Source organism: Acomys russatus, chromosome X (genome assembly GCF_903995435.1).
Source record: "Acomys russatus chromosome X, mAcoRus1.1, whole genome shotgun sequence".
NCBI classification, from domain to species: Eukaryota; Metazoa; Chordata; class Mammalia; order Rodentia; family Muridae; genus Acomys; species Acomys russatus.
This window is the reverse complement of record NC_067169.1, coordinates 62647688-62666369: the sequence shown is the minus strand read 5'-3', so window position 1 is coordinate 62666369 and position 18682 is coordinate 62647688. Positions and strand designations below refer to the sequence as shown.

Genomic DNA, 18682 nt, shown 5'->3' with positions numbered 1-18682 from the left:
TCTCAATGTTTATCCCATCCCTTGTATCCTCCCATTCCTCCCCCCCCCCCATTTTCCCATTATTCCCCTCCCCTATGACTGTTCCTGAGGGGGATTACATCCCCCTATATATTCTCATAGGGTATCAAGTCTCTTCTTGGCTACTTGCTGTCCTTCCTCTGAGTGCCACCAGGTCTCCCCCTCCAGGGGACATGGTCAAATGTGAGGCACCAGAGTATGTGAGAAAGTCATATCACACTCTCCACTCAACTGTGGAGAATATTCTGACCATTGGCTAGATCTGGGAAGGGGTTTAAAGTTTACCTCCTGTATTGTCCTTGGCTGGTGCCTTAGTTTGAGCGGGACCCCTGGGCCCAAATCTGCCTATCATATTGTTCTACTTGTAGATTTCTAGGACCCTCTGGATCCTTTTATTTTGCTGTTCTCCCATGCGTCTCTCATTTAGAGTCCCAATAGGATGCCTTCCCCTCTGTCCCAGTTTCCTGGTAAGTGAAGGCTTTCGTGGGACATGCCCCTTGGGCTAGTATGCAGATATAAGTGAGTATATACCATTTGATTCTTTCTGCTTCTGGGTTAACTCACTCATTATGATCATTTCTAGCTCAATCCATTTATCCACAAATTTCGGGAATTCCTTGTTTTTAATAGCTGAGTAGTATTCCATAGTGTATATGTACCACAGTTTCTTTATCCACTCTTCTACTGAGGGACACTTAGGCTGTTAAGTGGAGGAGTATGTCCCCCTCCATCACAGACAAAGGGCAGGGGAATGGAGTGAAAGTGAGAGGGAGGGAGTAACGGGAGGATACAAGGGATCTGATAATAAGTGAGATGTAATATGAATAAAGTATTTAAATAAAAAAGCAACTTAAAAATAGTAAAGTAAAATAGATTTAAAAAACGAAAAAAAGAATTGGCTTATAAATATTTAAAGTCATCAAAATTATTATCCTTTGCTCAAAGGCTGAATCTATTCCTGAATTCTTTCTGAGCCAATGACACAATCACCTAACCTGCTGTCCAAACAGAACATGAATCATCTTAAACTCTACTGTCTCTACATCTGCATTCAATCAATTGCCAAACAACAAATTCTTATTAATAAATCACTTTAGAACTTCTTTTCCTCTGAACTGAATGTCTCTTGTTTCAGATCCTCCATATTTCTCCCTTTATTATGGAAACGGCTGATTATACTTTCTGCTATGACTTTCATTTTTATCTAACTTCCTCAAAAATTGATTTAAAAGTATTTACTAAGTTCTTTAGTAAATGGTTCCTTTAATTCATAAAATGTTTTAACAAAGTTAAATGCTGTGTATTAGAACACATGAAATTTTGAAACATAAGTGTAGAGCCTGAACTATTTTTACAATTTCATTAGAGGCACAAAAGAAGAAAAAAGTGAAAAGAAAAAGAAAGCTCTGAAATATATTTTGGAAGCATCTGGTACATAAGGAAAAGAGAAACTACTTAACATACTAAATCAAATGCTACTTTCACAAACTGTCATCTATTTCCCTGATTTTCTATTCAAAGCACATCGGTTATCAGTTTGCTACCTCAAATCTCTGCTTTAGTCTCCGTAATTACATTGCTACTTCCCCCTGTCAAAGTAGACACCTTCTCATCTCTTCAATGCTTCTCTGTGCCTGGAGTGTCATCCTCTAATTCTCCACATATCCAAAAATAGCCTACAAAATACAGATCTAACAAGTCAGTCCTTCCGAACATTATCCAACTTGCCAAATTAATTTATTTGCTTCCATCTTTGTGAGCTTATGACACCTTGTATCTAGTTGTTTTATGGGGTCTATAATACTCTAATATATATATATTCTCCTGACTTCTATGACAACCGAAACCACTAGTCATATATTTGCCCCTTTCTTAAGGAAGTAAAACTCATACAATGTAAGTCCTTTATATACTTTATAGATTTGTGTTAATTATAGATAATAGATAGATAGTAGGTAATGACATTTTATTATTTTCCTTAGTGTAGTAGTTTTAAAGATTTTCAGTTTCTACTATAGAACTATTAGGATGATTTTTCAAATGTGTTGTATGCTCATAGGCATTTTTCGAGTATCAAGAGAGTTCCATGATAATATATGAAATTGGTATTATTACTAGTTTACTACACTGTTCAAAAAATTATTCAGGACAATTATCACCCATAAGCTTACTTACTAATATACTGCTGTTCTTTAGAGGATACACTTTCTTCCCACCTTTTTAATCTAGTATAGTATAGACAATATACAGAGATGCTCACAGCAGACAAGGCAAGTATTGGTGAGGTATATAAGGTAAACACCTCATAGGAAGCTTTAAGATGATGCTAATTTGTTCATTCCACATCTTTGCTCCCAGCTCATAATGGACACATAGAAAGGAATATCTTAGAAGGGTACACCATTTAGAAAGGCATATCCATTTAATTTGAATCATTGAAGTTTAAATAAAAATCATGTTTGCCTGAACACTCCAAAAACATTCAACAATTTAACCTCTAGTAGAGCTTGAAAAGCTTTGAAGGACAAGGCACTTGCATCACTATTAGTTTGTTTCAAACTCTGGACAGTAAGAAGAAACAAGGCTGAGCATCATTAGATAGATTGATTTCCTTACCTGTTGGAGTGATAAGTCCTGATGACAGGATGCCTGGGACTGCATGGGGCAGAAGGCGAGCATTATCTTGCAACACTCCCAAAGAACGCTTAGGGGGTCTTCCAGGCCTTGAACTGTTGGAAAACAAACAAAGATAAAACTCAAATACCATTACTTGATACACTCTCTGGATCTTATGTATTATCAAGAATAAATCAAATTTTACATTAGAGACTATGCACTGCCATGCGTTAATAAATAACAGTTCACAATAAATTTTACAATGTTGTTATAGTTAATATTAAGACCACCAAGAATCAATTTCCAGCTTAACTTTCATTTGTAAGCCAGTAATTTGCAATATAATCACCTATTGTGAATAATCAAAAATTGCTTCCTACAGTTATAGCTATGTGATCCCTGGTATCAATATATACTACTAAGGTGTAAGACAGTGAGTGACAGTGTTCACACTGTACAAAATTGTACAGTATAAAGCTCTACTTAATATACCAGAGGAGATGGGTACAGACTTGTGAGTTATAAAATAAATCATTAACATTTCCACAGCTTCTGGAAACCCATGAGAAACAAAGGAAACTCATTCCTAGTTAGATTTGTTCTGCCTCTTTTAGAGTGAATTACACAAAGAAAAATTGCATATAGGATGTCTTTATGTCAGATCAAATATTTATTTTTTAAAACACATTTTTATTGAAAATTAAAATAAGTCATATTACATCTCATTTGCTATCCCATCTCATGCATCCTCCCATTCCTCCCTCCCTCCCGCCTTCACCCCATTTCCCTTCCCTATGACTGTGACTGAGGGGGACCTCCTCTCCCTGAATATGATGCTAGTGTATCAAGTCTCTTCTTGGTAGTCTTCTATCCTTCCTCTAAGTGCCATTGGACCTCCCCAACAAGGGGACATGGCCAAATATGGGGCACCAGAGATCATGTGAAAGTCAGTCCCCAGTCTCCACTTAACTGTGGAGAATGTTCTATCCCTTGGCTAGATCTGGGTAGGGGGTTGATGATGACTGCATGTATAGTCCTTTGTTGGTGCCTTAGAGGGAGCAGAACCCCTGGGCCCAGATCCACCCATCATAGTGTTCTTCTTGAAGGTTCCTAGTACCCTCTGGATCCATATATTTCCCTATAGCCTATATTTTTCTCACCTAGAGTCCCAATAGGATGTCCTCCCCTCTGTCCCACTTATCTGGTAAGTAAAGACTTACATGGGACATGCTCTTTGGGCTAGTGTCCAGTTATAAGTGACTATATACCATATAAGTGAGTATATACCATTTGAGTCTCTCTGCTTCTGGGTTAGCTCACTCATTATGATCATTTCTAGTTCAATCCATTTGTCCACAAAATTTGGAAATTCCTTGTTTTTAATAGCTGAGTAGTATTCCATAGTGTAAATGTACCACAGTTTCTTTATCTGTTCTTCGACTGAGGGACACTTAGGCTATTTCCATGTTTTGGCTATTATGAATAAGGCTGCTATGAATATGGTTGAGGATATGTCCCTGTCATATGGTGGAGCATCTTCTGGGTATATTCCAAGGAGTGGAATAGCTGGGTCTTGAGGAAGCCCTATTCCCAGTTTTCTGAGATAGCGCCAGACAGATTTCCAAAGTGGCTGCTCTAGTCTGCATTCCCACCAGCAATGAAGGAGTGTTCCTCTTTCTCCACATCCTTGCCAGCATGTGGTGTCACTTGAATTTTGGATCTTAGCCATTCTGATGGGTGTAAGATGGAATCTCAGAGTTGTTTTGATTTGCATTTCTCTGATGACTAAAGATGTTGAGCATTTCTTTAAGTGTGTCTCAACCATTTGATATTCCTCTGTTGAGAATTCTCTGCTTAATTCTGAGATCCATTTCTCAGTTGGATTATTTGGTTTGGTGGTGTTTAATTTCTTGAGTTCTTTATGTATTTTGGATATTAAACCTTTGTCAGATGTAGGGTTGGTGAAGATCTTTTCCAGTCTGTAGGCTGTCACTATGTTCTCTTGACAGTGTCACCTGCCTTACAGAAGCTTCTCAGCCTCATGAGGTCCCATTTATTAATTGTTGACCTTAAGGCCTGGGCTGTTGGTGTTCTGTTCACGAAGTTGTCTCCTGTGCCAGTGTGTTCCAGGCTCTTCCCCCCTTTTTCTTCTGACTGACTCAGTGTCTCTGGTTTTATGTTGAGGTCTTTAATCCACTTGGCCTTGAGTTTTGTGCAAGGTGACAAATATGGGTCCAATTGCATTTTTCTACATGTAGAAATCCAGTTAGACCAGCACCATTTGTTGAAGATGCTATCCTTTTTCCATTGAATAGATTTGACTTCTTGGTCAAAAATCAGGTGACTATATGTGTGTGGGTTCCTCTAAAGTCAAGGACCTGAAAAGGCTGCCCTCTATCTCCATATCTCTTCAACATAGTTCTTGAAGTCCTAGCCAGAGCAATAACACACCACAAGGAGATCAAGGGGATCCAAATGGGAAAGGAAAAAGTCAAATTATCCCTACATGCAGATGATATGATAGTGTACATAAGTGACCCCCAAAATTCCACCAGAGCACTCCTTCAGCTCATAAACATGTTCAGCAAACTGGCTGGTTACAAAATTAACTCAAAAAAATCAGTAGCCTTCCTATATACAAATGACAATCATACAGAGGAATAAATTAGGAAATCTACTCCCTTCATGTTAGCCACAAGCAATTTAAAATACCTAGGAGTAACTCTAACCAAGCAAGTAAAGGACTTGTTTGAAAAAAACTTTAAGTCCCTAAAGAAAGAGATTGAAGGTGACTTGAGAAGATGGAGGGATCTCCTTTGTTCGTGGATTGGGAGAATTAACGTAGTAAAAATGGCCATCTTACCAAAAGCAATTTACAGATTCAATGCAATCCCTACCAAAATACCTACATAATTTTTTAAAGACATTGAAAGGTCAATTCTCAATAGGATGTCCTCCCCTCTGTCCCAGTTTCCTGGTAAATGAAGACTCTCATGGGACATGCCCCTTGGGCTAGTATGCAGATATAAGTGAGTATATACCATTTAACTCTTTCTGCTTCTGGGTTAACTCACTCATTATGATCATTTCTATTTCAATCCTCTAGATGAGATAACCATGGAAGAATGACGAATTTGAAGGATCCAGAGGATCCTAGAAACCTACAAGAAGAAAATTATGATAGGCAGATTTGGGCCCAGGGGTCCTGCTCAAACTATGGCACCAACCAAGGACAATAAAGGCCATAAACTTCAAACCCCTACCCAGATCTAGCCAATGGACAGGACAGTCTTCACAGTTGAGTGGAGAGTGGGGTCTGACTTTCCCACACGTACTCTGATGCCTCATATTTGACCACGTCCCCTGAATGGGGAGACCTGGGGGCACACAAAGGAATGATAGCAGGCTACCAAGAAGAGACTTGATACCCTATGAGCATATACAGGGGGAGGAGGTCATCCTCAGTCACAGTCATAGGGGAGGGGAGTAAGGGGAAAATGGGAGGGAGGGAGGAATGGGAGGATGCAAGGGATGAGATAACCATTGAAATGTAATATGAATACATTAATAAAATGAAATTTTAAAAAAGAAAGGTCAATTCTCAACTTTATATGGAAAGACAAAAAACCCAGAATTGCTAAAACAATCTTATACAATAAAAGATCCTCAGGAGGAATCTCCATACCTGATCGCAAGCTGTACTATAGAGCAATAGTAATTAAAACAGCATGGTACTAGCACAGCAATAGGCTGGTTGATCAGTGGAATTGAATTGAAGACCCAGATCAAATATTTCTTCACACATTTTTATTGGTCTAATAAGAATTTTGTACAATATGTAATAGTAACACATCTTCCTTATTCCATATCCACTCAACTTTGTGTACTCTTTGGTTTAAACCCATCAAGTCCAATTTGTGTTGCCCATATATTTTAGCTGAATCAAAACCTAAAGCATTAATCAAAACTGTTGCATTCATGAACATTATTAGCTCTAGCTTAGAAAGTTCAAAATAAGTTTCAGGAGCTGTGGCTACAGTTGTTTGTTAGAAAGCCTGCTTTACACACACAGTCCTGAGTTCCATCATAAGTACAAGGGAGTGTAAAGAAAAATAAATTGTAGTTTCAGTAATAAAATGCAAATGTGTAAGTCTGTTTTTACCATCTCTTTTTTTGTTTTTGTTTTTTTAATTAATTTATTCATATTACATCTCGATTATTAGCCCTTCCCCTTTTTCCTCCCATTCTTCCCACCCTCCCATTTCTCCCCTTCTCCCTTCCCCTATGTCTGTGACTGAGGGAGACCTCCTCCCCCTATATATGCTCTCAGAATATCAAGTCTCTTCTTGGTAACTAGCTATCCTTCCTCTGAGTGCCACCAGGTCTCCACACTTGAGAGGTTGCCACAATTTTCAAACCTATGAACTATAAATGTTAGAATAAAATTATTGTCACTACTATATATTTTATTTTCTTGCATTTATTTGTTTCTGTGGCACTGTTGAATGTCACAGCACATATGCAGAAATCAGAGGACAACTAATGGGAGTCACTTCTCTCTTTTTACCATGTGGGTCCTGGAAATTGAACTGAACTCCTTAGACTTATCAGCAGGTACTTTTATCCATTGAACTGTATTTCAGGCCTCATATTCTATTTAAAATCTTGTTTAAGACTGTTATTTCCTTTTAATATAAATGCGTTTTATAAAGAAGAATAAAGGAAATTTCGATCAATATGGCAAAATTACTATGTTAAATAAATCAAGTGTTAAAAAATGTATTAGGTTCATTCAGATAGACAACATTTCCAAAAATGACTTTCTTGTTCTCAAAGAGATAGAAGTTCAACTGCATTCCATCAACATTTCAGTAGTGAAGTGTTCCATCATTATAATTCAAACTCTGCTTTTCAATGAGGACAAGTTCTAGCAACTTTACACAGAAGTATTATTACCAACCTCATTTTTCAGAAATTGTGGTAGTGTTATTTTCTTCCATTACACATCAATATTGTTTACCATTCTAGCAAGACAAACTGTTTTTCTGATTTAATGTTTTGATTTTGTAAACTTTCTCTACTTTCTATTCAGTTCTGAGTAATAATTTATTTTATTTAATTCAATATCATTGTTCTGTTTGCTGTTGCCTTTTTTTAAAAAAATATTTTATTTAATTTTAATTTATGTGTGTTGGTGTGAGGGTGTCAGATCTTGGAGTTAGAGACAGTTGTGAGCTGCCATGTGGGTGCTGAGAATTGAACCCGGGTCATTTGGAAGAGCAGGGAGTGCTCTTAAGCACTGAGCCATTTCTCCAGCCCTGCTGTTGCCTTAATTCATGTTTTTCTTAAATCTTTTAAGGGTGCAGAAACAGAAACATACTATTTTTTTTTTGGTATTTTATTTTTAACACATTTTTATTGAAAAATAAAATAATTCATATTACATCTCATTTTCTATCCCATCCCATGCATCGTCCCATTCCTCCCTCCCTCCCACTTTCACCCCAATCCCCTTTCCTTATGACTGTGACTGAGGGGGACATCTTTCCCCTGAATATGGTGCTAGGGTATCAAGTCTCTTCTTGGTAGTCCGCTATTCTTCCTCCGAGTGCCGTTGGGCCACCCCAAAAAGGGATATGGCCAAATATGGGGCACCAGAGATCCTGTGAAAGTCAGTCCCCAGTCTCCACTTAACTGTAGAGAATGTTCTGTCCCTTGGCTAGATCTGGGCAGGGGTTTGATGATGACTACATGTTTTGTCCTTGATTGGTGCCTTAGATCAAGCAGAACACCTGGGCTCAGATCCACCATTCATAATGTTCCTCTTGTAGGTTTCTAGGACCCTCTGGATCCACCTACTTCCCTATCCCCTATATTTTTCTCACCTAGAGTCTCAATACGATGTCCTCACCTCTATCCCACTTTCCTGGTAGGTGCAGACTTTCATGGGACCTGCCCCTTGGGTTAGTGTCCAGTTATAAGTGAGTATATACCATTTGAGTCTCTCTGCTTCTGCGTTAGCTCACTCATTATGATCATTTCTAGTTTAATCCATTTGTCCACAAATTTCGGGAATTCCTTGTTTTTAATAGCTGAGTAGTATTCCATAGTGTAAATGTACCACAGTTTCTTTATCCATTCTTCTACTGAGGGACCCTTAGGCTGAGAAACATACTATTTACTTCAAATATTCTTTAGGTACCCAATACCAGTGAGAGATATTTATCAAGGTTATGTAGTCATTTAAAGAATATGAACTATTTTGTTAAATAATAGCAAATCTGAACATCCTGAATGTTTTATTCTATCTTGTTTTAGTCAGATCTCACCCCTCTTATTCCAGTCAGCATGTTTACTCTTTGCACCTGCCCCTGTGTTTTAGTGCTTTGTCCATGCTCATAATCACTTCTCACACTGTCAGCTGAAGTATGCTGTCTGATACCCCTTCCAATTCTATATGAGGAGCCATATGACAGGCAACGCTTAACAGAAGAATTTGAAAGCTATCTAGTTTAAAGTGTGTTGTGGTGTGTGTTGTAGTATGTGTGTGTTGTGGTGTGTGTGTGTGTGTGTTTGTGTGTGTGTGTGTGTGTGTGTGTGTGTGTGTGTGTGTGTGTGTGTGTGTGTTTGAATCTTCCCTATTTGAAACAGTTCTTTGGAAATAAGTTAAGACATACAGTCCTCACTCTTGGTTTAGTGGTTCAACTTTGACATCTAAAATTTGGATGGCTATATACTGAGAATCTATGCCTTATGTCACATCTAATGCACTTGGATATAAACTCCAGTGCATTGTATTTTCCATTTTTTTATGCTTCTAATAACTAATTTATATTTTTAGAATGATAAATTTTGAGACACCCAAACTAGAGCCTGAGCTCCATAAAAACATATGCATGGCTAGTGGTATATGTTACTGAATTTTAAGCAATTCTTATGGTTTTCAGTATACATGAAGCCCAGTAAATGTTCAATTAAACTCATTAGTTGACAGGTGGGAAATATTTATTTCACTCTTTCTATAGTTTCCATATATTCTTCAGATTGCATTTTCTACTTAATAACATGAACACAGAGCTATTTCTGTCATTTTATTCATCAAATAATAGTTTTTTTTTCAAATAATAATTTTTAAGACCCTATACTCTGCTAAAATTTTATGAGCTTCAGAACATGATCTATTCAAATCTGACTATATATACTGTCAAAGAAAGATATGGTAGATGTTACTGTATAATGCTCTGAAAGACACACGAAGCTTAAAGACCTGATCAACTGGCTAACTGCTAATTTTCATATATATATATATATATGTATATATATATATATATCACTTGTTTAGTTATTCAGTAAGTAAATATGTGCTAGGTACCCACTGCCTAAGGTAGTGCTATATACATTGATTAAAGCGTAAGCTGGAAAAGAAGAGTTATTTGTTATGATTTTTCTATTTGTATGATGTGAAAACATAGAACAGGTTCTGTCTTTGAAAATGTGTATTCTATTGACTTGAATATATGTTTGAACTATTATTTAAATCCTTTAATAAGGATTGTTATATAATATCTATTTGTAAGTATATTTAAATATACGTGAACAGAAATTCCATGCAGATATTATAAGCTTTAATATTTTGGCAAGAATTAAGCACCTATAATAAGTTAATTAAAGTTAAGTAGTGAAAAAATAATTTATAGTTCATAAAGTTCAATAAAATATGCAATATAATTAAAAATAATTAATAATTTCAGACTGAATTATCATATAAAATAAAATATTAGTCATTCTAAACTTCCTACATTTCATTTCTAAAATAATCCTGAGAAAATGATAAAAGACTATGTAGAATTCTGTAAAGGCTGGGAATGAGCACACATCTTGATGGATGATCCTATGATGCTTCTTATCTTTAAGAGATTTATTATCATCAGGCAGATAGTTATATATTAATCAAGACAAATAAACATGTGGTGATTTAACTAAGAAACTGTTATTTAGATGACAATTTAATCAGCATAGGTTGAAAGGTCCATCATTGAAGCATCCTGTTTCTACTAAAATATTGATTGCATTACTGATCTCAGTAATGCTTTATGTTACAGGGCACAAATAACCATGTAATTACTCTTTAATTGAATGATAATTGCTTCTTGGCAATTATTTGTTTCAGTTTAATTACAAGGTTATTTCTACTGTGTAAAGTGACCCCCCTTTAAAGTTCCTACACAAATAGCTTTGCTGGTATGTCACCCCTATGTACTATAAAAAGAAGCTGCTAATAAATATGTTAAATAACTCTATAAGATAGCAATGAGGTTCACAAATTATTTAGCCAAACTATTAAGAGATTGTGATTTATAGAATTAGTACTACTTATAGTATCTAAAATATATGTAGATTTACATTATATGAGTCTCCTGATTTTATCTGAGTTTATTCGATTTATATTCATATCGTTTTCTTCTTCATTTGAAAAAACTGTTTAGCAGAAATAAACTAAGAACTCAATAATATGAGATGAAAAATCACAAAAATAATAATGACACTTCATATTTCTATCATTGAACTAGATTCAAGTTCACCTTATAAACTTTGTAAAGTTGGCAGCTCGCCAAGAGATCTCAGTAAGCCTTCTAGTAGCAACATGTGACATTCTATGCCATATCTGTTTCCAGTTGTAATCTACATTATACCTGATTCTTTCCCCACTGAGGTTATGGAACTTCCCTGTTAGAATTCTTTTATTTCATACAACCATCCATTTGTAAATCAATAAATAAGCAACTGGAGAAAGCAAGTGGTTTCCTTGTCCTAAATTTAAAAAAAAAAAAACACTTTATATATTAGTGATGCCAAGAGCCTTTAAGTTACTTAGTATAAATTGTATAGGCAGTAGTAAATTTTATGGAGAATAATGTTATATAATATTTGTCAGTAAACTTTTTGCACTATTCCTTAAAGAAACAAACACAGCATTATGTGACAGACTAAGAAAACAGCCAAATATATACTTGCTAACAGTTAAGAATATTTTTATCAGCAGCATGCAAGAACACTGCAACTGAATCCTTTAAAAGACTACCTTCAGCAGTGTTGCAAGTCTCACTCTTCACTCTTAAGAATTATTGGTGTTTGAAGTCTTTTAAGACAGTGTCATGAATGTGTAATATTTTATCTCACAGTAAATGTTCCAAAATAAAAACTGACAATAGCTTTGAAGGTGTTGTCCACCTGTCTATAACAGCACTCTTAATGATTGCCTATTAAATTGTTAAACTAAATCAGGATTTGTTTCCTGAACACTAAAGTTTTTAATTGCACCATGGATTAATAATAATAATTGGGTTTGACATTTATTACAGTGTTTCAAAGATGCCAGTGCTAGTTAAGCTCTACCTGACCTTTCTGTGTTTATGAAGAAAAATAAATTCTGACTGCACGACAAACTGAATTCACCTTTTGTTAGTGATGGCAAACTGATCAATTGTCTAAGCATTGCACTAGGTTGTATTCTAGTCTATAACAAAGGCAGCAGCAATCTATTCAGCAACTGAGAAAAAGTCATCCATGCAAAATGAGCATTTAACATTTATCATAAATGATAAGACCACAACTAGAAAGGGGTCACTACCACTACAGCAACTCTTATAAAATGGTGCTTATGTTAAACTGAGCATCAAACAGTTCTTGGCTAATGGTAATTCTTAAAAATATGGTTCACTGTGTCTTTGGGAGTTATTAATAAAGGGAAGAAAAACAATACTAAAGAAAAGACAGTTAAGATCCTATTAATATTCATTCACTCTATTTGTGATCATTTATAAGCATACCCAAAATGTAAATATGGATTTTTAAAACAGAGAATGCATTTTAGCATTAGAAACATATTTTTAGCATAAGAATACTGAAAAGATGAAGGGAAATCTTCAGTTTGAATGATAAATACATATAATATTGAGGTTCATGACAAAAACCCATGTTTATACATTCATCTTATAAGTGTAATGAATTGAATTGCTTACAGTTGCTATTTAACACTGGCATGTTTCATCTGCTTGCTAATGTTAAATATTTGTTTTTAGATGAAATGAAAAAGAAATCAGATGCCATTAAAAACTCAATGGTTTACTGCCTATATTTTTCTTGGCTGGTGCCATAGTTTGAGGAGGACCTCAGGACCCAGATCCACCTGTCATAAAGTTCCTCTTGTAGGTTTCCAGGACCCTCTGGATTCCTCTATTTCCCTATTCTCCCATGCTTCTCTCACCTAAAGTCTCAATAGGATGTCCTCCTCTCTGACCCACTTTCCTGGTAAGTAAAATTTTTCATGGGACGTACCCCTTGGACTAGTGTCTCGATATAAGTGAGTATATACCATGTAACTCTTTTTGCTTCTGGGTGAACTCACTCAGTATGATAATTTCTAGTTTAATCCATTTGTCCACAAATTTCAGGAATTCTTTGTTTTTAGTAGCTGAGTAGTATTCCATAGTGTAAATGTACCACAGTTTCTTTATCCATTCTTCTACTGAGGGACACTTAGGCTGTTTCCATGTTCTGGCTATTATGAATAAGGCAGCTTTGAACATGGTTGAGCATATGTCCCTGTTGTGTGGTAGAGCATTTTCTGGGTATATTCTAAGGAGTGGAATAGCTGGGTCTTGTAAACTTCAAACCCCTACCCAGACTAGCCGATGGACAGGATATTCTCCACCGTTGAGTGGAGAATGAGATCTGACTTTCACACAAATTCTGGTGCCCCATTTCTGACCATGGCCCCTGGATGAGGAGGCCTGGTGGCACTCAGAAGACAGCAAGTTACCAAGAAGAGACTCAATACCCTAAGAGCATATATAGGGGGAGGAGATCCCCCTCAGTCACAGACATAGGGGAGGGGAGTAGGCGGGAAGCAGGAGGGAGGGAGGAATAGGAGGATACAAGGGATGGACTAACAATTGAGATGTAATATGAATAAATTATTAAAAAAATTTAAAAAAGAAAAGAAAACTCAAGGATTGGCTAATTACTTCATATAAGGTATAACATTGAAGTTATTTTATACTTCTTTACCAGACTGTTCTCTATTTAAATGACATGTATTCTAAGGCTGGTGTTACTACCTTTATAGGAGTTTGTTGTTTGGTGTACATTTACTGAATTCTAATAAAGATGTAATATAAATAATAAAGGATATATAACAGAAGTGTTGTTTTCTGACATGAATTCTTTGGAGCTACTTCTTAATTCTGCTTGAGTAGCTCCTATTAACACCAGTAGAATCAATGCACGTTAGCTACCCTAGAATATTTCAAACTAAAGAAACAATCCTTCAATGTATATTGCATCAGTTTCAGAAACTTTTGTAAAAGTAAAGACATCATTAAGTATGACATTGGGGAAAACATCTAGCACGACTCTGAACATTCACACTAATTGCACTGTACTGTCCTTTTAAAATCAGCATATTCATCCTCAAACTCCACTCTTCTGTTGTCTTTCATTGTTGATCTCCAGTATTGTGTTTCACTGTTATATGTTTTATCAATATTCCAACTTGTCTTTGTAGTTATTCCTGGCACTCCAGGTCAAGCATTCCTCTCTTTATCATGCTTTACTTACTGCTACCAGGTTGCTTCATTTTTTTGAATGCCATCTACTTAAACTGTTGCAAGAATTGTTATAAAATATTTCTTTTATCATGTTTCTTCTCCTCTATGACAGCTAATATTTTGCTACTACATATAAAATCATGTATAAATATCAGTTCTGACATTACAAGTATGTGCCAACACACCAGCTGGACTACTGGAGTTACTCTATGTTAATTATGGTATTTGATAGAAGAACTGTTTCACTATGAAAAATGCCAGAGAATTCGGGTTGCTGATGCCAATGTTTCTAAACTCCTTTGTCTTGGGAAGGGCTCATTATCATCTTCTGTACTGGGTTCTATTTTGAGTTTTGTTAAGTTTCATTTATTTCCTTTTCCTGTTAGTCTGTATCAACATATAGACAATATGTAATAGCTATTCAAAAGAATACTTTAAAATGAGCATTAAGGAGTCTATTAAAAGTAATGAAAACTGTCTTGCATACTGAGCACATAAAGTCCCTTCACCAATTGCCAGTCTCTGATGATCTATATATTTAACACTACAAATACAAAATTTAATCAATGAAAGAAGCCAGCATAGTGTTAATGTCCAAACTAAGGTTATCTTAGGAGGGCAACTTTCTTGTCTTAATGTCTATGGGTAGGAATGCATACATTGCTATAATCACAGATCAGTGCATCATTCAACACTCTTCAGAGAAGCTTCTTGCAGTTTAGAGTAATTGACCCAAAGATGTACAAGGAAACAATGTGAGAGAGTGAGACACTTTGGAACCCTTAGTCCTAAATAGGATGTCTTCATAAAACCCCCTCCTCACAAGGCTCAGGCATCTATGCAGAAGAGTGGAAAGATTGTTAAGAGTGGGAACCAATGACTCCAAGGACACCATGTCTTCCAGATACAAGACAATACACAAATGAACCCATAGAGACTGTGTCAGCATGCATAGGGCTTGCACAGTTTCAAGCCAGACAATGACCCTCTTCATGCCAGTTTTGGAGTTACATCACCTATTCTGGAAATTCTGTGAAGAATGGGACATCCCTCTTGCTGAATTCTGCTCAACAATAGATCTGGGAAGGGCTTTTGATGTCAGTTTCTGAATGTTGCCCACGGTCTTGCCAATGCTGGTGCTACAGAAGATTCTGAATTGTGACTACAATTAAGGGCTGAAAAAAGTTCTAGACAGGTATGATCTGTAGCCAGTATCAGACAAACCAGACATTGTATCCAGAAGATTCTAAGCATCCCTGTTTGTTGGTTCTTCCTTTATTTCCTGTGGGGGATAGTATATCAGTCAGTAGAGTCTTGGAGGGATGTACTTTTGTAAAATACCCTGTAGAATCTTTACCTCAATCATATTGTAGGTCTTGAAACATCCCTCAAAATAGACTACAACTTTCCTCAACTACAATGTGCTACTATGATCTCACCAACCTGGAAACCACTGTGATTTTGCCTATTCATAACCACAGAGATAGACCTGAGATGTCAGCTTCAGTGGTTGTCACAAAACAAACTTACTTTCCAGTTTCTGCTCATCATGGTCATAAACAAGTAATGAGACTAATACAGAGAGCTATCCAATGATCCAGTGTGAAACTCCCTGGCATGTAGGAAAGCACAAACACAAACACACCAATTATTTATCCTGCTATTAGAGAACTCTGAAACAGAGCCTCAGAAGAACACCAATCCTTCACAAGATGCCAACCTATTGATACAAGAAAAAGACGATGGTATAGTTTAGACTTTCATTGTTGTTTAAAAAGAATATGACAATGTCTTTATTCCCAGCCAGTGGCAATATTCAGAATTTATAAAACAAAGGGGGCAAATAAACCTAAAATTCATTTTAAATCTCTCTCTCTTTCTCTCTTTATCAAATTAGAGCAGCTTACTATTATTTTCCTGTTTCCTCTTTCTTGCTTCCTTTCACCTAATCAGAATAAACTGTTCTGGAATATTTTTCTAAAAACACAATATTGTATTTCATATTTGTAATTTGTTTAAAGAGAGTGACATGGAAAATTTTAATATATATAATAAACTTTCTTATGGTTTTACTTCATAAATATTCTCTTATGTTGTCAAGACAAATGTGAATCACCGTTTCAGATGAGAATCTCTTGAGGGCTATTAATGATAACTGTATCTTATGGTTCCTACTAACAAGAAGAGTATTCTGCAAAACTAGGGTGGATATTTAATATAAATACTTAAAATTGTCTTTTAATACAAGACTAATCTGTAATAGATCTTCATTAATTTTTACCTAAATTAACTTCAATATTAAATCATGGTACAAGCTACAATACAGACAGCCATGGTTTTGTTGGGACATTGCTGATGATGGTTAAATCAAAATAACATAACAAGTTGCAAAACTACCATATAAGGAAATGTGTGTGTGTGTGTGTGTGTGTGTGTCCCACAAATACACTGTTTAAAACCTGAAATCACAAAAATGATTCCCATATATAAGGGAAAAGTGAAAAATGCATACTAAAGGCTTTTCAAAATGGATGTGGAGAATTATAGTTATAAATGTGGATTAATTTACTTACTTTTCATGAATTCACTTAGTTCATTGCTCTTACATTGATATTATTGTAATTATTGTACTAAAACAATGTATGAAGTAGAGTATACAATATATAAATTCAGTCTCTTAGGAAGTTTCTTGAGTTTCTCAGCTAAGAATAAATGCTATTTTGGACACAGCATGCAATACAATCATAAATATACTGTAAAATAATACCACCTAATGTGGGATGAGTTAGAAATACATATTTCTGTCACAAAACAAATTCAACCTACATAATAAATGCACATAACAAACAATTACAAACCAAGACTTGAAATCTATTCTAAGTATTTAAAACCTATTAGATGTGTTCTACTTGGGAAGACGAAATAAAATTCATCAACATCAAAACCATGGGAAATTTAAAGAGGTACAATGATCTTCACACTAACACTGTGCATCTTCAGGACTGCCTTAGACCATCCTGAATTTTTATATCACTTTCATCATTTCAGTCACAATTTTAATGTAATTAATTAATCTCAGCATTATAGTAACATGAGTAGTTTGTCATACTCTAGCTACTTCAAAAATATATCAGTAAAGCACAGCTACTTACACAGAGGATACATTTGTTGTTGACTGAGAGTGTATCTTTCTACTTCAGCTCTGTTTATTGTATAAGTAGTGTGTGCCTTTACCCAAATAATTGCCTAGAATATAATAAACTTCAAAAAGGAAGGAGAGAAGGAAGGAAAGGAGAGAGAGACTGAGGGAGGAAGACGGTAAGAGGGAAAAGGATAAGAAAAAATATTGAATTGAATTTTTGAAGCACTTTTGTGAATTCTTTTTTTTCCCCCTGAGATCTGTTTCTTTCTTTTTTTTATTTTTAATTAATTTATTCTTGTTACATCTCAATGTTTATCCCATCCCTTGTATCCTCCCATTTCCCCCCCCCCATTTTCCCATTATTCCCCTCCCCTATGACTGTTCCTGAGGGGGATTTCCTCCCCCTGTATATGCTTATAGGGTATCAAGACTTTTCTTGGTAATCTGCTGTCCTTCCTCTGAGTGCCACCAGGTCTCCCCCTCCAGGGGACATGGTCAAATGTGAGGCACCAGAGTTCTTTTTGATTTTTTAAAGATTTATTTTATTTTTGTGTATGGGTGTTTTGCCTGCATGTATGTCTGTATATCACATATGTAGTGCCCACAGAGGCCAGAAGAAGGCCTCAGATCCTCTATGAAACCACCTACAGATGTTTGTGAGCTGCCATGTGAGTTCCGGGAATCAACACCTGAAGCCTCTAAAGAGCATCCAGTGCTCTTATAGATATCTCTCCAACCCCCATTCTGAAGATTTAGAGTTTTAAAAAGAGCCACATTTCATGACTGTTAAGTATTGTCCTGTAACTAGCTCAAAAGAACAGAATGAACAGGTGGCAATGTTACAACAGAGTCGGCACAACAGAAGAGAAGCACACTGAATATTTTTACAATCTAAATTTAGGAAGGGAACACTTATTTTTAATCAGCAAGATGCAAAAATTTAACAACGTTTTCTTTTCATTTCCTACTTAGATGCTAGGATTCCACCACACATGCATTTGATTAGGAAAGGCTTAAATAAGCCCAGCTTTAAAAGGGGGGAAGTCAGGTCTCTTGATTGGCAAAGAATTTCTCAATTTACATTAAGATACATGAATATTTTTTATTTCAAATATGCCCTAAAGTAACATTCAGAAAGGAAAGGGGTTGCTTTTGGGTAAATTTTTTCTAACAAGCTACTGTACCCTTTATCTTTTTTTTCTTCCAGAAAGTTATTGGTTGAATTTAACCTAAACTACTCATTTATCCTTTGTATATAACATAATATGAGGTGCTTTTTAATGATTATTCGGTGCTA

The 18682-nt window shown here is 35.8% G+C and overlaps 1 protein-coding gene across 1 annotated transcript in view; it reads right to left on the bottom strand.

Moving 5' to 3' along the window:
• Nucleotides 1-18682, bottom strand: part of Dach2 (dachshund family transcription factor 2) — a 520209-nt gene that overhangs the window by 271047 nt on the left and 230480 nt on the right. Inside the window, exon 3 of the mRNA XM_051141822.1 lies at nucleotides 2635-2747. Coding sequence (XP_050997779.1) covers nucleotides 2635-2747 — 113 coding nt within the window. The remainder of the gene's footprint in view (nucleotides 1-2634; nucleotides 2748-18682) is intronic.